At 38.0% G+C, this 24,178-nt stretch overlaps 1 protein-coding gene across 10 annotated transcripts in view; it reads left to right on the top strand.

Moving 5' to 3' along the window:
• Positions 1-24,178, top strand: part of LAMA2 (laminin subunit alpha 2) — a 767,184-nt gene that overhangs the window by 609,290 nt on the left and 133,716 nt on the right. For all 10 annotated transcript variants that reach the window (XM_063443147.1, XM_063443149.1, XM_063443146.1 and 7 more), the window contains 4 exons: positions 7,994-8,110; positions 9,222-9,385; positions 13,426-13,564; positions 20,972-21,074. In XM_063443147.1, coding sequence (XP_063299217.1) covers positions 7,994-8,110; positions 9,222-9,385; positions 13,426-13,564; positions 20,972-21,074 — 523 coding nt within the window. The remainder of the gene's footprint in view (positions 1-7,993; positions 8,111-9,221; positions 9,386-13,425; positions 13,565-20,971; positions 21,075-24,178) is intronic.

Genomic DNA, 24,178 nt, shown 5'->3' with positions numbered 1-24,178 from the left:
TTTTACAAGTAGCCTTGTAAAATGTAAAACTGTTTTTGTGTGTGTGCTGTTTCTTAATCAAAACAGGCAAAAACAGGCACAGTCAGACAGGCACAGACTTGCATGCATGAACAGTTTGCAACACACAAGCATGAAGCTCCTGACACTGCCGTCCACACCTCTACCAAATGTCAGGACTCACTTAGTCCAATCTAAGACTTCTCATAGAGAAGCCTCTCATTAGACTAGTTTGCCACCTCAGAGCACATGAATGTGCTCTAAGCTGGCGAGGGGAGAGGAAAGAGAAGGAGTGGGAGGATGATTGGGTGGGGATTTAAAAAAAAATGAGCACTAGTAAATGGAAGTGGGGAGACAATGTCACGGGTGACGGTATGGAAACTGGGACCCCTGAGCGCCTGATGATGATGGGAGTCTCAGCGCGGTAATGGATCATCAGGGTCTGGAGCAGGGTAACCACACGCCCCCTGGTGTTGAGCACCAGTGTTTGTGCGGCCACATACCAGGGCCCTAATGCAGCTACTGCGGATCCCAACAGCTAGGTGATATGCAGACATCCCAGGAACTGGATAGGAAGGCTCTGCAGCAGATATGTATCCAGTACAGAAACAAGGCAAGACTAGAATAGACACCAAACAAGAAAACAAGTCAAAACTAAAAGAACCCAGAACCAGAGCAGGACAGAAAGCAGAACCCAGAACATGTACACAAGACATGAGGGAAACATGAACAGGGCAGGACAGGACTGTACATGAACTGGGAATACAAGACAAAATAAAACAAGACCAGATATGCAAGGCAAAACAAGAGACATAACTAAGCACTATATATGTAAAACATTGGAGATTTAAACATACATACATGGCCAAGATGTATGAAGCCCACCACTGCGGCAAAGTACTCCAATTACGGTGGGTTCCTATCTGCCTATATATGCATGACTAAATAAACAATAATAAAACACACACAGCACTTACTTGCAAGAAAGGGGCAGATAACCTGAAACAACTGCCTGCAGGAACCAACTGAAACAAAAGGATTAATGGGAAAGGAAAGGGTGTGGCAACATAAAACAAACATTTAAAGGAATCCAAGAGACTGGAAATTCCAGGAACGGAATAAAGGAATGAACTCAGAAAATCCAGCATAAAGAAAACCAGACATGAAATAGAAAACCAGAAAAAACAAGAAAAACTAAACAAGAATTGTAAAAAGAGTACTGGATACCAGAAGCCAAGGCCAGACATCTCAGCAAAACAGAGCAGGATGTGACAGACAAACACTTCAGAGCCTGTAAGGGTGAAGATAAATATGTCTGTTGCCGTGCGCTCTCAATGACAGATGTAAAATATGCACAGAATTTATACGTGTGCTGGGGAAGGAACAAGCCCCGGCACAAAAAGTGCTTTTCAAGCAGAAATACTGCACATAGAGAATATCACCGATATGACCACTTCTAAAAGCTGAAGTAGTCGTGGTGGTTGGAGAGTAATCTTTTAAAAGCACAAGAAGTGCAAGGCTTCAAGTTGGATTCATTGTGCATCCCACTTGCATTGGACTTGTGTTCTACTGATGGTAGAAAGTTCATGAATATAAACCTTAGGCACATTTCATGGATTATCTGACCCAATACCTGAGAGGTAAAGGAAAAATCTGATAATAACGATGATAAAATACTTGAAAATTAGAGAAATCTCAATGTATCCGTATCCTTCCTGCTAAAATATTTTATAAATAAATAAATGAATAAATATTAAGGAATAGCACACACTAGGCAATTGAGCCATAGTGACTGTACCTCCTTGAGGCTCCGTGAGGCTCCTTGAAAGTATACAACCAAGGTACATTTTAGTAAATGTCTTGAGTTGATACCAAGTTTCCTTGTTAATTATGACCTTTGTTGAAGAAAAAAAATATTAATAATATGCACTAATGTAAGTATCTAGTTCATGTTAAAGGTTTCTAAGTGCTGTTCAGTTGTCTCTTTATCTCACCTAACAAGCCAAATTTGTATTCCAGTACGAGTTTGCCTCGTGTATACATATTATTTTGTTAATATTATTACTAAAGAATATGCAGCTGCAGAAGGTGCAGTCATGGTATGTAGTATATTTGCCTCTAATTAATGATAATTAAAAAGATTCTCAATGACTTGGGCTAAAGCAATTTCCATTTTGTTTTGCATACAGAAAATAATAAGACAGGCATCCTAATAATAAAAGGCTTTTTAATAAAAAGGCTTTTTTTTTTTTTTTTTAGGAACTAGACCTGGATAGACATGCTGGCATACAATGATAATGATACAAGTAATTTAGTTTATCTATACTTTCATGCTGACTTACCAGAAGAAAATGGTTGGAAATGTTACAATTGTCAGAGAATAGGAATAATGTTTAAAGGGATCCTATAGTGACAGGAAAACAAAGCCGTTTTCCTGGCACTAGAGGGTAATAGGTTCGCCCCTCCCTCGCACCCCCTCCCCCCCCCTCCAGCGGGCCTGAAGGGGTTAAAAAAAACGGCGATGGGTTCGGCTCTGCCCACACCCCTCCCCCGCCGACGTCAGCCGGCAGGGGAGACCTAGTGCTCATGCGCAGCAATGGCCGCGAGCGCATTAGACCTCCCCATAGGAAAGCATTACTTAATGGGGGAAATCTGACGGTGGAGGACATCCAGCATCAGATAACGGACCAAAAGTCCGTTTGGAATCTCGGAATCCCTCTAGTGGGACAGATGGCCACAGATGCCAGTCTTAGAGATGCAATGTAAACATTGCTGTTCTCTGGAACTGCAATGTTTTACATTGCAGCACTATGTGCAAAAGGGACACAGCACCCAGACCACCTCAATGAGCTATAGTGGTCTGGGTGCCTACAGTGTCCCTTTAAGTTGAGGATTTGGACTTAAGGAAAGCTAAGAGCTACCGTTGTTATCAGCATGTCAAAATAAGTCCTTCGTTGGTGTTAATTCAAAGTATCATTCAAATTAAAAATAAATAAAGACTTAAAGGTTTTAGACTCTGTAACTGGTATAATCAAGTGATACCATCTAACAGGTATTGGGTAATGTTTTCTTTGCAGCAGCAATAATTGTTGTTATTGTAAATGTACAAAATCCTTCCATTCAAATGAGCTTATTTCTCCCATTTATACCATCTACAATATATACATGTATAAAGCCAGATAGAAATTTTCTAAAGTGCTCTGAATATGGAATAAACATAATAGAGTGTATTCACTAACTTTGTAATTAAACCAAATTCTTTAAGCAATGTATATGAAAAAATAAATAAAATGTAACAAACAAGGAAATACAAATTGTTAGACAATTCACCAGTTGTCTTAGGATGTGCATGTTGCATCTATATATGGGACTGCTGAAATCATAGCAGTTTAGCTAAATGCAGGTAAATAAGTGAATTGCCAACAACAATGTCAAGTGTAATGACTTCAGTGTCAGATTCAGAGTTTTAATATGATATAATTCAAACTAAATTTCTGCAGACAGTGCATTAGCATGAAATAATGGTGGGTCACTCCTTCTCTTCGCCTAATATATACCAGGTAAAAAGGGCCTGCCTAAACCTAGTGGGTCTCCCAGGTCACTTTATTAAGCAAAAGGGTAACTAGATAAGGCTTAGTACCACCAATCAGACGGACTTGGTGCTGCATTACAGCTGCTCTAGCATCATCCCATAATATGCGTGGTATGTTTTGGAAATGCAAAGGCTCTCTGGCATCTTACACATGATCTCCTTCATCTCATTAATCCCCTCGTTAATTTTGTTTTAATCTCCAACTAACAAGGCAGAGGGTTTTAAATTAAGGCACTCCTTTTTTAATAAAATTAAAACCAAACAATTAAACTCATCCTTTACTCACCAGGAAACAAGCACTGAAACAGCCTCTTCCAAGCATCCCAGTACACCTTTCTCATATCATCAGGCTTGATTACATTTTTTCTAATCAAATGATTCTTATAGAGAAACATGAGTCCAGAACTTCTCTATGAAGCATTGATGAAAGAAGGGAGTTTGACTTGGTTCCCTCTGCAGAAGCACCATCTAAGGGCTGTCACTGTAACAGCCACTAAATGTATGTTTAGCATTACAATGTAAACATTGCTGTTTCTCCAAAACGCCAATGTTTTACATTGTCTTATCTTCAAAATGGCAATATTTTGCATTGTAAGAGCCAAACAGCATTGTCACTGCAACCAAACCACTTCAATGAGAGGAAGTGGTTCTGGTGCTTACAGTGGTCCTTTAATAATGACAATGGTGATCTACGGGACTCTCTTTCTTAAAAATTATACTTTAATAAAAATGTTTTAATGTTATTTATTTCTTATATATGTTCTCAGTTGTTATTATCACTTACTTGTCTCACCTTTAAAAAAAACGTATAAAACTAAAACTTATAAACGTATAAAACATATTTGTAATGCTGGAGCAGGAAAGACTCCTCGCTGCAGCCCAATCTTTCCCAGTGAGATCATCAAGTTTAATGATCTGTGTCCCATCAGATGCTTCTCATAAAGCACACGCACAGCAATAGCAGCAACTCACCTCATAGGGTTGAGAACATAGCATCTGATAGCATACTTTGTATGTTGACATTGGATATTAACTATATTCAATAATAGAATATACTTCAGTCCAGAGTCCATTGCAAGTGTCTGACAGTCACTAGTAGGCATGAAAACGGCAACATATAATCCGTTCTACTTCTCAGAAGTGGCAGTGTTTTCATTAGCAAGGCTGCACTGGCAGCACCAATGTTGTACAATCTCTTCACTTCAAGATTAAGTGAATTTAGTGCTTTGACTGTCACTGTAAAGAGACACAATATTCACCAAAACAACTTTATCTTAATGCATCTTAATGCCTTTATCATGCCTCTGAAGTTCCACTGCTCAATTCACTGCCATTTAGAAATCACTTCTGCTACTGTTCATGCAGCCCCAGCCACATTCCCCCTGCCTGTGACTGATATAGCCTACATGAAAACAAAATGGTTACAGATGTAACCTACTTACTCAGATTGTATCTCCTGCTCTGTAAATTGAGCTTTAATTACATACAGTAGGCTCCTGCAGGGTCTAGCAGGTTATTAACAGATCAGGAGAAAATACCTTCTAAATTAAACAGAATTAGCAATAAAGGAAGTGTACACATTAGACAACTCTTTACAGAAAGTGTTAAGGATGACTGTGTAAGTCAAATGCAGGGAGGTGTGACTAGGGCTGCATAAACAGAGTGATTAAACTCCTAAATGGAATAGAATTGAGCAGTAAGACTGCAGGGACATGATATATACACCAAAACTGCCTCATTAAACTAAATTTGTTTTAGTGACTATAGTACCCCCTATAAAGGTAAATCCATTATGACAGTAGTCACCATCACCAAAAAAGAAACTATAATCACGAACACCAAGAAAATAGTAGGGAAGTGAAAAAAACAACAACACTTATCTCATTGGATATGCCAGCAATTATCCATTTATATACCATGTAGATGCAAAAAAAAGAGGATACAGCTTTAGATCTACAACATAAAAAGCAAATAATAGTGTAACACTGTTAAAAAATATATATAAATGCGCTATGATGAGTAACACTCACAAGATAGAGGAACATATATCGCCCAAGGGTGCCTCCCCTGATGAAAATGGGGGGCCAAATCCACTCATTTTGCCTTCAGTGATGATGAGACTGGACTCAGGGTAAAAGGATAAAATTCTGCTATATTATAAAAAGTAAACATAAATAAAAAATAGTGATATGCCAGGCCCTTTTTTATCCTTTTGTTGTTTTAACTTTCTACAAGTGTTGTCTGGTGTTTGGGAAAAGAGCTCTGATTACTGCTCCACTGATGGAAAGGGTGTCCAGGTCTATAATCCTAGAAGCCTGGTCCAGGGTAGACAAGACCTTCAGAGATCCCAGTCAAGCCTCGGCAGCTGGGTCTGAAGTGCTCCAGAGTCCCTGAGAGCTATGAGGAAGTGGACTTGGTGGAGATTGGAGTACTGGAGCTCAGTCACATCCATACATTCCAATTCCTAGATCAATCTGGATTTTGAGCATCTCACAATAAATTTCATTCATACTGTGGCTGTTTGCGGAGTCATCTTTAATAGAGCATTCAGTAAACATCTGCTTGTGTTCCCCTCCTTTCTACACCTACACTAAATTTTGATTTTCCATCAATCATCCCATTAAATGCAGCACCTACATGAAACACGTGTCATTTACCTCACTTACAGCTTTTATTGGTCCTCCAGGCATCCATATCAAGTACATGGCAATTCTTTAGGACTCATAATACTGACAGCGCCCATCAGCAATCCTCATCACCCCAGAGGCACTTGTATCTTACCCTGCACCAATTAATCATGTTTATGGCACCTACCTCACCCACTAGTCACCCAAGTATCGTCCACCGCACAAACAACACACACACACACACCGCACTCATAAGTTACTAATACTACATTCACATCACCCAATGACAGACACGTTACCTAACCAAACAATCACCCAAATTAAATGTATCACTATGCAAAAAAACCTGTAGGACACCCAACACTACTTATCACAAACCTTATACACATCACTTATTAGTCACGATAAAGTACTCACATTTTACTTAGCAGCCACATTACACACTTAGTAACTACTGCACACACAGCACCCATTTAACCCCCAAAATAAATTAAAAATGCACTCACTCTCTACAGTTAGATGGAAGGAATTGAATGTTCAATATACCTCTCACTTTAGATATTGCTTGCTTCATACATGCTGGTCTAATTTGATTCCCTTTCTCCAGCTGTACATGATGCCTCATACCCATACTTCACAGGTACAAGGGGTTCAGGAAATCTGATAGCATGTCTATTCACCAAACAGCAAAGACAAGCTATCAGCAAAATGTGTCCTGTGTCCTGTGTTAAAGATAGTTCATTGGGGTTGTGCACTCAGAGTTATACACTAAAGTGAGAATTGCCAGGAATTCATAGTGAATTCAGTGCAAATTTTAAATTTAAGGCCAAAGCTGAACTGGAAGCATAGCTGACTGAATATTTTTTCCAGTTAGACTACTTTTGCCTTACATTTTAAACTCACATTGTAGTGTGTGTTTAGTTTAGACATGATTTATTACACATTATTTAGGACTAGTAAGAATTGTAGAGAGGATCATTCTTACTCCAGTACAGCTAATACATTTACAGCTATTTGATGGCAGTTTTTTCCCCTGCTGGAAAAGATATATGCTAGAAAAAAGAAAAAAAATACATATTGTTTATAATTGTACAAGTATGTAAACTATTCCCAAAAAATTCTCACTTTAGCGAATAACCCTTTTTTTTTGTGTAGTTGAGCTTCGTACCTCCATTAGCAGCTGATTAAAAGCCGCTACTATCATCCACTTTACTAGTAATTCTTTTATAAAACACTAGAAGAATGAAAATCTTTTTCATAATAAGGAACATTACACAGATCACAATGTGCAATCATTTTGTAGTATTGGGTATTGTTTTAGCTTTGCAGTTTGTGCCACAAGTCAATAATTCTTCTTTTAACACATCACCATGTGCTGCAACACGTTTGATCCCATGATCTTTTTTACTTGATATATAAATTCCCTTTCATTCCTAAGCATTAGAGAAATGTCCCTTTAGCACTGAGCAAATGTGAGAATATTGAGAGTTGAGACGGATTTTTCTCCCTAGAATCACCTCTCCCACTAAATAAGCCCATGTAATAGCATGAACAAACGTGAGAATTGTGTTATAAATAATGTAACATCAGCAGTCAAGGTGCATATTGAAGTTCTCCATTTAAAAGTAAATGGTCAACATACATTCTCAAACATCAAGAGAAAATGTGGTCATCAAGGACCATGTTGCACATATAGCACGGCTATTAGCCATTGTGGTAATGTGACTTTGGTCTGGGAGTTTTTTCTCATTTTAATGCAATTTTTTTTCTTGTTTAGCAAAAGAAGCAACTTGTTGAGAAGCTCAAGAAAGAAACAGAACATGTTGTCAAGGATGGAGAAGACATTATGTCCGAAGTCAATAATGCAGCACAAAACGTCAATGAAGCTGAAAATGTGAGTGGAAACATTTGTATGCAGAACACATTTCCAAAAAACAAATGCTAATAACCAACTTCAGGGTTTGTATTATAGGGCATGGCTAATTCAGATTAGTTGTGTGTACGGTCAAATTTAAGCATCTTACGTTTGCAAAACCACTCATAAACAAGGGCATTGCTATAGTAATGAATACCAAATTTAGAGAGACGGAAGGAAAGTTATTGCAAGGATAAAAAAGCTCTGATAATTTGTTTCCGCTGTCAAAAAAAAACTTCATCACCTTCAGCTCAATAACAGATACAAACCATACTATCTAGTAATTATATTTCTTTCTTTCTTGGACTATAAATGGATGTGAAGGCATATGTGTGCTATTTTGTATTATTAGTATTATTAATATTATTATGGAGTTTGTGTAAAAAAAAAACAATTATATTAGGTAGTGTCACGATCATTTAAGGTAACACATTTCTATGGAGGAACCATTTTTATTTGTGTGAATAATAATTAAAAAATTACAAATTGGAGCAAATAATTCGAAAAATTAATCACTAACCAAGTGCTTCACTGTATGTGATTATCAGCTGTTATTACAATAATAAAAAAAAGTAATCTTGTAAAAATATACACTACATAAAAAAGCTACACTAATAGGTGTCCACAGTCTCACATTTGCTAGAACAATCCCTCATTTTGGGATACTACAAAACGGAGTCCCAGACCTATCCTGCATTTCACAATTTGTCTTATTTTCACTTTTAGTTCAAATCTGCTGGGCACCATGAAGAGAGTTTTTTAAGCTATGAACTGTGCATGGATTGCCTTGAGGAGGCAGAGTCTCAGTTAGCTTGGCGACCCACATTGGGGGTGATTTCAAGATACTGTTTCGTGTTCAATTATACATAACAGAGTTATCAGACAGGTTATGCCTCTTTGATGTAGTTCTTAGTTGACAGTCCATATCCATGCATCAGCTGTATCTAGTTAAGCTAGTGATTTTTTACATTTAAAATTGTGCACCATAAATATTAATATAGGATCTGGAGAATTGGCACATTTTCATGAATGTGTTAGTTTTCAGTTTTGTTCACTTTTCTGCTAACATTGCTTGTTATCTAATTTACAGGACTTGGCTGACATGGATAAAGAGCTTTCACCACTGGCAGAGAATCTTGATGCAAAAATTAAGAATTTGACGGATGAAATTGAGACAAGGGATCTTCCATTGCAAATATGGAGAGCAGAAAGCCATGCAGTTCAATTAATGGAATCTTCAGGGACATTAGATCAGTAAGAAATATTATACTTAAGCTAAGAAACATTGAAGGTTTAAAACGATATATGTAGATTTTAAAACATGTTCACAAATGTCCCTCATCTGGACACATGTCAAACCAATAGCAAGTAGCAAAAGTAGGGGTAATACAAGGAGGCAAAAAAAAACAGGAGCTTTGGAGTTCTGTAATACATCCATACATACTACACATTGCTGTGGAGATTTGTGACTCATACGCACTGCACATATAAGGAATATTTCTATAATGTCCAATACTAAAACCATTATCAGTCCATTCCAATGCCAAGCACCCTGCCAGTTTACATCACCATGAACCTCCTTCCCCAATGGCATCCAGATATCCTCCCTGTGCATCCTGCCAGTCAACCACTCCCAAAAACTACATTTCCATGTTCTCCTGCCAACTAATGATCCATTCTTCACAATTTACATGCCCACATTCCCACATATCCAAGACAATTAACCCCCTCTCCCCAAAATGGTCACCAAATGCCATTGTAAAATTATCCTCCAAGTCATTAAACACCACATTTCACTGCCATTTCATCTCCTCCTTTCCCAGTTTAGATGTTAACATTCCCCTCCCAGTTAGAGGGACACTGTATACTTTGTAACTGCTTCATCTCATTGAAGTGGTTATAATGTCTGGAGTCACATGATGCTGTCCTATTCAACATTAAATACCTTTAAACATTTAATGCTAAATGAGAGTCCTCATTATGTTAATCACAACACTTCACCACAAGCATACCAGCCTTGCACATAGGGATAAAAAAACTGTACCCACCTGTTCTAAAAAAGAGCCCATCAACCAAGATAAAATCTGAACTATACGCTTCCCCACATAACGTGGCTCAGAAGACTAAGTGTACTCAAGATGAACGTGCTCCCATGCCTCCTGTACCTCCTGCAAACGTTGCCGATCCACATACCCAAAACATTCCTCTTACAGATACACACAACGTTCACAGAATACATCTGGCACCGCCGACAGGCAAGATTGAACTACACAACCCTCATAAAGCCCAAGGAACTCCCAGACCTAAACAAATATCGACAAGCCATACACTTACAAAGAATAATTGAATGGACGCACTCACTGAAGGATAAAATCTGGATCTTGATAGAGGTGAGCTTCACACAGACACCATTACCCCTGCTCCCATGGCTGCCGAAAGATATGGCTGTGAAACTATCGAACACACACCCAACCCTTTGCACGACTATGGGACTCTGGAGGAGCTTATCAACACATAAAGACATAGCTCCAACACTGACACCACTGTGCCCCATTTCGCACAATTTTCAATTCAGCCCAGCAACATCTGCCCAATACACTGCAGCCCTGGGGCTCCCATAACCGTGCAGACTGAAAGACATATATAACCAAGGCAGGATCACGCATGTGACGGAACTGGTACCACACACTCCACACAACCTACTTCTCCGCCTAAGACACCACAAACTGACAAGCTTCCTGAGGAGCATTCCCAACCTGGATTCGCCTAGAGAGAACTCACCACTTTCCAGAACGTATGCACCAGCCCCCCTTCACCACCGCACGGGATCTCGCTGCTATACAGCATTTTTTTATGCCGATACTGAGAGAATGGATGAACAGGGTGGAAGACATAAGACGTATAGAGGAGCTAATCTTGTCTGCGGTGGGACACTCACGGAACTACCACGAGACATGGTTCCACTGGCTCCAGTGGCTATCCTTGGACACTGACACAAGAGACGCGGCACAAATGGAGGGGTCTGGGGGTTGCCTTCCCCAGACGTATCCAGCAACAAAAACACGGACGGGCAACACCTGAACCAACGAACCACAGCATAACTACCAACTCCGCTCCGGCATCGTCACCACCCAAAGAAAACATGACAAATTAGGAGAAAGCTAGGGGAAGGCGAGATGGAGACCGAGAACCCACCTCCACCTACCCCCGCCAACACGAACGCACCCCTTCTGCCTGGACCTTCCCCCCGTCCACCTTGACCCCTTGAACTCTCCCCCCTTCCCCTTCACTATCCTCAGCCCCCTGTACCTTCCCTTCCCCCTTCGGACTACTGCCGTAACCCCTGACTAACCAACCCACCAGTGACACACATACTAAGCGCAATAAACCCACACAGGGCTCCCCAAACACACCCCCCCCAACCTGAAGAAGACACCTACCCAATACCACACAAGTACATACCTTAGACTACCTACTAGCAAATTATATGACCTTGACCACACCTGAGCCTTGCCTCCAGACCTAGACACCTTTTTGGTGAAAGGCAGCCAACCTAGCAAGTACCTAGCCTATCCCTTCACAGGCCACGTATTGGCAATACAACACCAAAATTAGATAGGACATAACACACAGTGCCACAACATCCAACGACTCACTCACTCTAAGGGTACATGAATTGGCTCATAACCCTGCAGGGTTGCGACATGGTAACAAGGCCCAGGTGTTTGTAGACTTAAATGTATCCTGTAAATGTCAATGTTTTTACCCAAGTTACAAAAGTTATTTATACAAAAACAGGAACTATAATACGATACCAAGCAACTCTGTTCTGTCAAAAGGTTGTCATATCAAACTTTATGCTTATGTTACCATACAATGTGATACTTTTCCACTCTAGAATATACTACTGGAAATGAAAATTGTATCACTGAATGCACTAACCATGTACAAAACCTTGAATAAATAAATAAATAAATATTAAACTATATAAAAACAACAGGTGTCAAAAACAACAATAATTTCACTATATGTTAAGTGTTCATCAAAACATGTACCATTTATAATTAAAAACACAGTAAACCATATAAACCGTAGATAGTGGCCACCTCTAATTCCTATGCACATGTAAACACAATAATTAAATAATTCTCCAGTCAGATAACTGAAGCAATATTTGTTACAATTTGTATAATTCCGAATATACATCTCCTCCCAATAACCCATAAACAGATTAGTGTAGGAGGGAACAAAACTGCCCTCCATTGCTGTCCCATTAATCTGAAGATAAAATTGTTCATTGAACATAGAAAAATCTGAACTGATGAAGGATAGGCTACTAGTTCCTGTGCTGCAAGCTTAAGGCAACACACCAAGCTTGAAGCAGCAATTGCCTTCGCATTCAGCTGATAGAAGCATCATGCATTCTGGCAGTGTCAAGTGGCGAAGTTTGGAGATGGATGTAAATGTCTCAGCAACCTTCTCTTCCTATTGCAAATCAGCATTTCTTCCCCATACTGTCACAACACAGGGTCCTCCGGCTATCAGTGTCAAGGTGCTAAGATTAGATGTAGGGAGAACATTTACAAAAATGTCACATCAAAAGGCTTACATAATTTGGATTGTATGTAAATAAAGAGAGATTCACAAAGCAGAGAAATCAAAATGTGTTTACTGAATATTATATTGTAAATATTATATAGCCAAAGCTATCCTGTTTCTGTACTGCTGTTTACCAGGTAAAAATGTGTTTTAGAAATGAATGTATTCTTAGCTATGCCAGGTGCGTGCTATATATCTGCTCACTGCTTTCAGAACACTATGCAGACATATGTATAGTTGATTATAGAGCTGCAGTGCCACCTGCTTTTAACCATGATATGTGCCACTCTTATATTGTTTTGCTCAGTATAAGTCGGTAGAGCAGAGTTTAATCCTAATGGATATGTTAAATGCAGACAAGACATATGCATTCATAAGTGTTCTTTTGCAGTAAGCAGGCATTTGAGATTTTCTATAAATTTTGCTACTTAGTTTTTTTTTCTCTCTTGCAAAACTAATAATAAACAAACTAGCAACTAAATACTCTGCAATTCATTCAGCAAGCAAAGCACTTGTGCGCCAAGCACTATATTATAACGCTTTAATAAGAAAGTCCAACATTCTATGGTAGTTAAACAAAAATGTTATTTATTGGGTAGATATTAGTGGGGTTTTTTACTGCGAGTTAATGTATTGTTTTAACTGTTACATTTTAACATAGACTAGAGTATAATGTTATCATGCACTTTTCACAGAATCCTCGCTGAAGCCAAAAACCTCTCATTTAATGCAACCGTGGCTTTCAATGCTTACAGCAATATCAAAGATTTAATTGATGACGCAGAAGATACTGCAAAAAAAGCAAAAGCTAAAGCCAATGAAGCTATGAATCTGGTAAGAACAAGGCATTCGATGATTCCTGCAGTAGTAAATCTAATTGGCAAAGGGATGGGTGTTCCTGTTTAAGCCCCCTTTATAGTTCTGCATGAATAGGAGGGAAAGTAAGCTGCTGGGATGGCCTTGTCGGATTTTCAGTTTTAGAAATAAGTTTTGTGCTTCCAGTGGATGGTGTATGAGTTATACCTCATCACCTGCTGCACGCATGACTAAATATGCTGAAGTGTAATATATTAAGAGCCTACATTCACACACTTCATTTCAAGACCAGCAAGGAATCTCAACCTAGATCACAAGAAACAGAGACCCAAAGGATGTTGAGATGTGGGATCAGCTGTGCATTTGGGGCTGGTAACTTGCTCATCCGCTATCTTAGGGTAATTATTGTTATGCTGCTGGCTTCCACAAATATATATTTCAAACAACAGGAAGTAGCTAAAAAAATACTTTTGAGTTAAATGTAAGTTCTTACTAATGAGATTCAATAGATGATTGTAAAAGCAGAGACAAAGCATATTGAAAATAAATACAGATTTAACATCAGTTTGTCAAAATACATTTTTGAAGGCAAATTAAGATTCAAGAATGAAAATTACTTACAAACGTTTACTATTTGAAGTTAGTAAGTGGGTAATGGAATAGAATGTTGTTTGGTGCAGCAGTAAAATTCATTAAAATAATATTTATATTTGTTGATTTCAGATTTCTCTTTCTGAAAAGTGACAGTATTTTAAGAATATTTTTTTTTTCTGTTGAGTTTACTGTTATAAACGCACTTTAACAGGTAAAACACTTATATTCCTTCTCTCCTTCTTCAATCAATTCCATCTTTTTCTGATGTCAGAATAAAGTCAGACTAGGGAAAGTAGAAGTTATGTGGAAAGACAGAGAAGCAGATGAATATAAATGTAACAACATGATCAGCACCACAGACAAAAATAGCTGGGGGTTTATGTGCTATTGCTATACTTAAAGGATGGTTTTATGTTATTGCGTTTAAATTAGTATATCTATATTACACATAAACCATAACAAGTGGCTCACATTTTTATTATATCCACATAGAGACACTTAGAGAACTTTCTTTCTGGAAGGCACCATAACCAGTTCAACTGACTAAAGTGATTATGGTGCCTGGAGTTCATGCTTATTGGGTCCCACATCATTACTAAATTGTTACTGACCATTCAGTAGAGATTCTCGGTCCCCAGCAGCTTGAACTCAGGCTCCAAGTACGATATGGCGAAGGCAAGCTATGCAGACAGACAGTGATTAGTCGAGAGCATCAGCTGACCGCTCTCAGTCAAACTGACCCAACCTCTATTATAAATTGGTATGACACAAGGTGGAGCATAGCTCTTCTTCTGCCGTATGGTCAGTGGATTCTAGGCTCCAGGCTGTTGGGGAACAAGCATTTCTTCTAAACAGCGAGATTGATGTGCAACCTGCTGCCCTTGGACTCAATTAGTTGAAGTGTTTATGGTGCCTACAATATCCTTAACATTCTAATGATTCATCCTAGAAAATAAAGATGAGCATAAAGGAAAAAGTGGCAACTTACCTTTATGCTTATTATCATATGGCCTGATGATATCATCATGCAATGATGGCATCCCCCGTAACCTCACGAAGAAGATTAACTCCAAAAAAAGGCATTGGAAACCATGTCTCACAATCATTATATTAGCTTACAATGAGCCAAATCTATGTGATTGGAGAGTATACATTTGACCTTATGTATCACAGAAGTAAACTGAAACAACTGAACAAATTTGATCACCGTGCCTTTCTTTAACCCCTTAAGGACACATGACGTGTGTGGCATGTCATGATTCCCTTTTATTCCAGAAGTTTGGTCCTTAAGGGGTTAAAATGTAATTAATTGTATTAACTTCAACAAATTAAATTTTGTTATCAGACCAAAAGATATAAAATTGTTACAGTTCTCTCAGAGGAATTTTAATGTAAAATATCCGGTTTCTTTTCTGGTGAATCATTGATAAATTATCAAATTTAGTATCTCCCCATGCCAAAATGAGATCAGTATCAATTCTGAAAATCTGCAGAGCCTGGATCAATGGACTTAGAGGACCAATGGGTTGCGAGGAAAAAACAAAACATTAAGATAGTGTATTCTGTTCCTTTTTCACTAAGGGGACTATGGTGTCATTTAATGTGACTTGCAGGGTCTGCAGTATTCTGAATGAAAAAAAATGCTATCTTTTCTTTCAGAAACTGCTCTCTCTCTCCTTGTTTCTAATAACCTGCATGGTTGAAAGAAGAGTATCCCTATTCTCAATATACAAAGAAATCCCATAGATTGCACTTTTCAAAAAAGAATGACTTGACAAAAGCTGCCAATCGAGATAAAAACTAAATTTCTAAAAGTTGGGAAGGATTCAGTCGATGTAATTTCCAAAGTGTGAATAGGTGATTGTCATAAGTGACTACCAAGTTTTTTAACCCTATGATCTGAAACTTGTAGCCTTCAAAAAATCTTAATTAAGCAAGGAATTAGTCACATGCTTAATTTGGCAACCTTTCCCCAGTATATTTCAGTAGAAGAAACATTTGTGACTTTATAAACATAAGCTGCATGATATTCCAAATTCCAAATATGCTCGCCTCTCATTCCTCTTCACTGGAATTGTAGTAAAGCCCTTATGTGCAGCATCAAAGCTTTAACAGGTATACACCATATAATAACAGGTATACACCATAATATGTCATATAATTCATAGGGTATATTTATCAAATAAACTGTAAGCAATACATAACAGTTGCTTGGTCTGTCCTCTCTTTCAATGTTACTTAGTCGTCACTGATGTTGCATTTTAAATATATCCTCAATATTAATACCTATTAATAGGTATAAAAAAATTAATGCAATTTCCCTAACTATTCAGTAAATTTGTTATTTTCTCTATGAAGCGGCACAACTGCAAATTGCTTTCATACATTTGCTTCACTCAATATAAATGTTAGTTTTTCACATGCAATCAACTTTTGAGTTCTCTCTCCTTATTACCAGCCAATTTCTAATTACTTAGCCTCTTACTAAGCTACGTGCATGCAAATTTGACCTTTCCAGAGTATTATATTCAATGTAATGCCTTTAATAGCTTTCCTAAAACCCATATGGTGTTTGTAAAATAACCATCTAAAATTAATAAGGATAATACAAAATGGCCTATTTACATGGGCCTTCAAATGCTTTATTTTTTTTTTGCATAAATAGTTTTCTCAATCAATTAAGCTGTCTACTTATAAATTGTTTTCTTGTGTGATTATTCACAGACAAGCAACAGAGATTGTGTTTCATAATAATGTGTTCTTTTTCAGTTGCTGAATAATTTATGCCAGCTGCTAAGATTAATATTTCACATGTTAAACATTAGCCTCGTGTTATTAACCTGCTCTAACAAACATGATCCATACAGAAAACATCAACATAGATATAATTGTCCTTTTGAGAATGTAAGTTAGTATGCCGGATGTCATATTGAACCCGAATGAAAGCAACGTTAATAGAGAGGGAAAGAAAACACATAAGAATTTGCTACTGAAGCCTACTTTTACAAAGAATTATCAAAAACATGCATAGCTATGTTTTTAGTATTTATTACATGTTTGTACAAATAGATATGTATCTGGAAGGTTAAAACTTCAATTTTATACTAATTAGAAGGCTGAGAGGCATGGGTTGAGTTACATAAACCAACTCAGCCACCTTATGTTAACTGAGTGGTTTTAGAAACCTTTGCTGGCATGGACTCCACTCGCCCCCCCCCCCCCCATCCAAAAAAAGACAGAAAGGATAAACCGATCTGTAATACCACACTGAGGCCAGGTTCTCCCTACAGCGCTATACTTCTATCCGCCTAGATTGAAGTCCTTTCAGTGCCATCTTAACAGCATTATGTTCCCCAGGCAAAGCAGCGCCCTGGGGCCCTTCCTACACAATCACTAAAAGGAAACAAAAATGTAAATTATCAAAAAATAAAAGTTTATATTTATAGGTGCCTCCAACAAATGCATTATATGCATATAATACACAGACTGCTGAATACATTCACAGACTACTGAATACACACACACACACACACACACAGACAGACTGCTAATTTAAACACAGCCTGCTAAATACACACACAGAAAGCAACATAAATTAGTAGAGCAGGAAGTCAGCGGAACTAAGAGACATCCTCCAGCAAGGTTTCTCCACCCTTGAGCATAGATGGAGGTATAGGTTGCATTTTGTATGCTAGGATTTGCATTTAGTTTTTAGGGCAGGATGGGTAGTGAGTTGACATAGCTGATCTAGGGTGGGTAGGGTTAAAAAAGGTTGTTGCCACAGAAAGACATAGGGAGAAGTTGAATATGAATGGAAACTGCTGCAAATCAAGACATTTCAGTTTTCTGCAGAGTCTAGGTTACACACAAGAGAATGGTTGGTGGGGCAAGATTTGATTACAGCATATGTAGTGATACTCAGAGAGAGGGACGGGTATGTTAATGAAGTTTGCAAGAATAAAGGTTGGAGAAGGTAAGGTCTAAAGTGTTGCTTCCAGAGAAGGGAATTTGAACCACTTAGTGGAGGTGGTCATAGAGAGAAAATTAGCATTTGGTGTGTCTACAGCTATATTAAAGTATTGAGGATAAGGGAGGGAATGCTAGGGGACAGGAAGTGAGAAAGCTAGGCTGGGAAGTGTTTCCAAAAGGGGCCAGAGAAGCCATGAGGATAGCAGATAACTGCAATACATAGGGAGGAGGGGTGAAAAGGGCAGATGGCATGGACATCAAAGGAAGAGAAAGAATATGGTGAAAGGTTCACAGAGAGAATATGGTAAAAACTGCAATGAGGTTAGAGGAGGAGACCCACCACATCACCCTTGTGCTCACAAGGTCTGGAAGTATGTGAGAGTTGTAGGTTGCCATAAAATATGGAAGCAAGTGTAGCACAATCAGTGGAGGAGAACCAAGTTTTTGTTAGGGCAGAGAAATGGAGGAGGGAGTTGAAAATAAAGAAATCATGCATACAAGCTGATTTGGCAATGAAGCATACAGAGTAGGCATTCCAGAGTGTGCAGTGAAAAGGAGAAGCAGAGGTGGATCGACAAGGAATGTGTATAATGATAGAAGGTTCCTTAGGGTATCTTCCGCATATCTGAAACACTTACAAAAACATTATGCGTATAGATGGTTTCAAAAATGACACTCATCAAGGAAATAAAAAAAGAAGAGTCTTCACTAACATCTATTTTTCATTGCCAAGGCTTAGTAGAATTGTTTTGGCAGAACAAGTCCCAAATTAGCAGTAGGATAAATTATTTTTTCTTATTATTCAAATAATTTTGAATCATTTTATTGCTCCACAATACAAGCTTTTGGCAGGGCAGAATTGCAGGCACGGTCAAATGTTTATTAGAACAGACTATACACCATGGACTTTTAGAAGATATAGTCCATTATGTAAGCTCTATATATGGTGTTACACGTCATCTGCCGTATATTATTGTGTGAAAACTTTTTATTAGATATGTAGCCAGCTAGACTAAAACATTTTAATTGGAAAATTTGACATTGAATTCAATTGACAAGGAAGGGAGTCACTGACATTACAGTGACACTTAAAATTATATTTTAGTGATATCAGAGTTTTTATAAAAATCCATTGGGCTGCCAATCACACAGTATATGAGTCATTAACTAATAAATCATGAGTTGATTGTGGGAGCTGGTAAAATCATGCTGGAGCGGTCTGCTGTCAGAGTAAAATCTTTACAGAGATTTTTATTCTGTAGCTGAAAAACTTGGTGCATGTGCATGGTATGATGAGAAATTCTAGGATAGACACTAAACAGTGCTCCTTTGCATAATTGCCAAGGATAGTTGTTCTCGAATAATCACATTACGCATAGTTATGTAGGGAAAACTGTGCATGATAAAAGGCAACCATTGTAATTAAGAAACTGTTGGCAGCCATTTAATTTCTTATTGGGACTTCACTTGCAGTGGATAGAACTTGCATTTTTAAACACTCATACACGCAAACATATGCATATACTGATATGGGAGTATGTAAGTGCAAATGAATCAAATAAGAATAGATGCTGATTGACACATTCTAACAAACCAAAAGTCTAATTTTTTCATATGTTCATCATTGCCTGCCTGGCGGTCTGATTTAGCATACTTAAGCCTTGAAATAATGTCTAAATCTGAGAAGTCGTTTGATTCCCTGTATATATTATAGGTAAATCTTAATCTTACATTGAGGCTCATGATTTTTATATAAACCATGCATTTCTTATTGCAGTCCAATATGTCGTTTCTTCAGTACACCCTGAGGATACAGTAATTCTTGAGATGATGTTATATTTATGGGAGAATATATCACTTTTTTTAAGTCACATATTTAGATTTATAATTTATTGAACAATAAGCATTGCGGAAAGATTGTGACTACAAAGTATACTATCGTAAGTGAAAAACAATAAGAATCCTTAGTTGCAGTCATTTAAAATCCATGACAAATTTGACTCCAAATAAGCAGGTGTTTAACAACAAACACAATAATTGAGTGAAACTTGTATGAAAATTGCCCAGTGACTTTTTCTCAAATAAACATTTCTTATCATATCTAAATGGGGGTGTTAGACAATTAGAGCAGGAATTTTCTTATTTATATATACTTAAAGGACAACTATCACTAGAATTTGTTTTATTATTATTATTATTATTATTATTATTATTATTATTATTATTATTATTATAAGAATCTTTGCAGGAGGTAATGAAAAAATATAGCATAAAAAATAACTATATGTAAAAAACACTTTAGAATCTGACCTGTAGTACAGTCAGACACAGGCACTTCAGCAGCTCTGCCCTGCTTAGAAGAGCACACAGGGCAACGGCTAATGACATCACCGCTCTGGGCAGTTAATGAAGCAAGAGCCTAATATTCGGAGTGCATTTATAGTATACTGCATTTTATAATTGAAATAAAGATCAGTTTCATTAAAATCATTTTATTAAGTTTACCCCTGTGTTTATAAAATACATATTTTAGGTTGTTCAAAATAAAATTAAACATAGAAATTGCAACTGAGCACCTCCATCTAAGCTTACTGTCAATCATTGTTATAAGTTTTGTTCTTTGCACATTGCAATCAGTGTAGAGAAAGTATACAGAGAACAAGATAAATGAAACAATGTTTTGTATGTATCCTCTTCATTTGCAGTGTTTGCCCCTGTGTTGACTTACCTGAATTGGATAAAAATGCAATCTTTAATATAAATTTAAAAGAAAACAGTCAAGTGACAGTTATCATATTGAGCAAAAAATGAAATGACAAATCATTGTAAAAGCAAATGTAATTTTCTTTGTTGTTGTTAAAGGTGATTGGCCCCCAAGGATCATTAAAAGATGAAGCAAAGACTGCGATTCAAAAAAGTGTCCGGGGTCTAACTAATGCAAAGACAAAATCTCATGAGTTGAAAGGTAATATTATTTTTAAAGAGTATTTTTTCTTGCCAGTATATTTTACTAAAATAAGTGTGGCTATGCATACATTGCTATTCCAGAACAGAGGTCTAAAAGTGAAGCAAACAGTAAAAATATTTTCTTGGTTTCCATGGTAATTGCCCTATATGTAAAACTTTTTTCTAACTATGGTCCAAAATGCATGTCACTGTTCTAAATTGAAGCCTGGTATCTTCATAACAGATTAAAGTATTATTAGATATGAATTAATAAGGAAATAAATAGGTGAACTGTTTTAAAAATTTGGTAAGCCTTATATATACTGACTTCACAAGTTTAGTAAATTCAAGTTTCATGACATCCTTGCTAAAAGCCACCTGTGTTCGAAAGGCACCTTGATTCTATCATATTTCATTTTTTTTTTTTTACAGCCTTTTGCTGCTGATGTTTAAATTACATTTTGCCACACCAATCTACTCTCAATACCTCATAAAAACAAAGCAAACATCTGATTTTTGACACTGAAAAACATAAAAAAAACTGAAATATCACATTGGCATTACCATTCAGACCCTTAACATAGTGTTTTGAAGCTCGTTTCACAGCAATTACAGCCTCAAGTCTTTTTCAGTATGACGCAACAAGCTTTGCACACCTTGGTTTGGGTAGTTTCTGGCATTTTTTACTTAATAACCTCTCAAGCTCTTTCAGGTTGGATTGGGAACGTAAGTGAACAGCTAATACAACTTCAATTCTGTCTCAGCCTCAGCCATTTTCAAGTCTCTCCAAAGATGTTTGATTGGGCTCAAGACTGGGCCACTGAAGGACATTCACAGTGCTGTCCCTAAGTGTTGTCCCAGTGTTGTCTTGAGTTGTCTTAGTTTTTTTTTTTTACTAATGTCATCCCTCCCTTGTTCATCCCCACTCCCTCCATCCCCGGCTCTGAGCAAGCACATGTTCCAGCGAGAGCAGTTTTAATGAGAAGCATTTGATTTGATCTTAGAGAGGAAAGGAGTGACATCGGACTGAACATGGAAGCATAGGATACTTTGCCTGGTGTTGGATTCCCATTCATTTTAAAGCTTATTTATTAAAGGGACACTCCAGGCACCCAGACCACTTCTGCCCATTGGAGTGGTCTGGGTGACAACTCCCACTACCTTTAACCCTGCAAGTGTAATTATTGCAGTTTTTTTTTAAACTGCAATAATGACCTTGCAGGGTTAACTCCACCTCTAGTGACTGTCTACGAGACAGCCACTAGAGGGCACTTCCTGGTTCCTAGCACAGGAAACCTGTGCTAGAGCGTCGTTGGACGTCCTCACGCTGTGTGAGGACCTACAGCGTCGCTCATTTCCCCATAGGAAGGCATTGAAATGCATTTTCAATGCTTTCCTATGGGGAGCGCTATGCCGCACATGTGCATTAGGTCTCCTCGGCCAGTGGGCGGGATCAGTCTCGCCCACCGGCCGACGCAGTCAGAAGGAGGAGCGGCGCGGAGGAGGAAGCAGCGATGAGGGACATCGTCGCTGCCTCAGATAAGTAACAGAAGGGGTTTTCACCCCTTCAGCAACTGGGGATTACGGGGTGGGAGGGAGAGGGGACCTGCAGTGCCAGGAAAACTGTTTTTTTTTCCTGGCACTGGAGTTTCCATTTAAGCTTTTCTTACCTATAATAGGGGCTCCTAGTTATGATTTTACATTAACCCCTTAAGGACACATGACATGTGTGACATGTCATGATTCCCTTTTATTCCAGAGGTTTGGTCCTTAAGGGGTTAAAGCAGCACTGTCATTGCCACATCTGTTTTTGTTTTTTGTTTGTTTTTTTTAACCCCCCTCCTAACTCAAATACATTGTATTGTCCCCCTAGTCACCCACAAATGCCCCTAGGCCCCCCCAATTCATTTTTTTTATTTGTATCTTTATTTCATGCCTGGACCTAGGTCCTTGGCGCTGCCATCTTTATGTGGGCAGGTGGAGGCCATGCAGAACACATCATCTGCCCACACTAGATAAGACTGTGAAATTCCTGTGAAATTCCTACGTATAGCGTGGGAATTATGGAGCTATCTACTAAGCGGCTGCAAGATGCAGGCACGGCACTGACCAGGTCGGAATTTCATTCATTCAAATGAAATTCCAAACCAAACAAAAAGTACTGAATGTCTTGCAAACACGAATAGACAAACTGTACTCATTCTGTTGGGACAAAATCTGGTGATTTCGCCAGCGCCCTGGCTAAATGACAGGACGTTCGAATGGCAAATGAAGCAACGTGAGTACACAGGAGGAGAAGTGAGAATTGTTAGAAAATTTTTTGACCACAGGAAATAGAGCAGACTTAAGCTCCTCCTTTGGTCAAAGAACGTCAAGTGTAGGGAAAATATACAAGACAAAGTAGTCCCTATTTTGTCTTATGTTTTAAATAAAACTTGATCAGATAGAAAGAAAAGTAGAACAAATTCTTAGAGAGGAACATAAGAGGAATAAATAGGAGAAAGGTAAGTTTGGCATGACAGTGCCGCTTTAAGTAAATTGTTTATCTAAACTGGTTTGGAACAACCCTTTAAGATTTGAGTTGTTTAAATACATGTCATTTTTGGCTCTGGGAAGAATAAGAACATAAAAGAGTATTCATTTCCAACAACCTTAAGAGTTCTCCTCAGTGAATTTCAATCCCCTGACAACTGGACTTCACTTAATATGTATTACAGCATTTCTTAGGAATACAAGTACCAATGAATACAAGGACTTTCAAATCCAGGTGGAATAGATTGACTATAGTACTCCTCGTAAGGCGTAATGCCATGAACAGGGGCGGACTGAGAGCCTTTGGGCCCCCCAGGCAAAATTAGATCCCAGGCCCTTTGAAGGCCAAATATATGTGCATTAAATAAATGTTAACTATAACTCTCATATAATACGACATTCCTTTGGATGTGTATATTGTGAAGACCTGTGTATTATTGCATGTTTGTATTTGAGTCTGTGTGAATGCACTTGTGCATGTCTGGATGACTACATGTGCTTTTTTGTATATAGTGTCAGTGTGAATGCATATGTGTATTGAGCGTTAGTGTGTGTCTGCATGTGCAGGGGTGTGGAATATTAAAAAAAAAT

This window comes from Pelobates fuscus, chromosome 2 (genome assembly GCF_036172605.1).
Source record: "Pelobates fuscus isolate aPelFus1 chromosome 2, aPelFus1.pri, whole genome shotgun sequence".
Classification (NCBI taxonomy): domain Eukaryota; kingdom Metazoa; phylum Chordata; class Amphibia; order Anura; family Pelobatidae; genus Pelobates; species Pelobates fuscus.
This window is presented reverse-complemented; position numbering and strand designations above follow the sequence as displayed.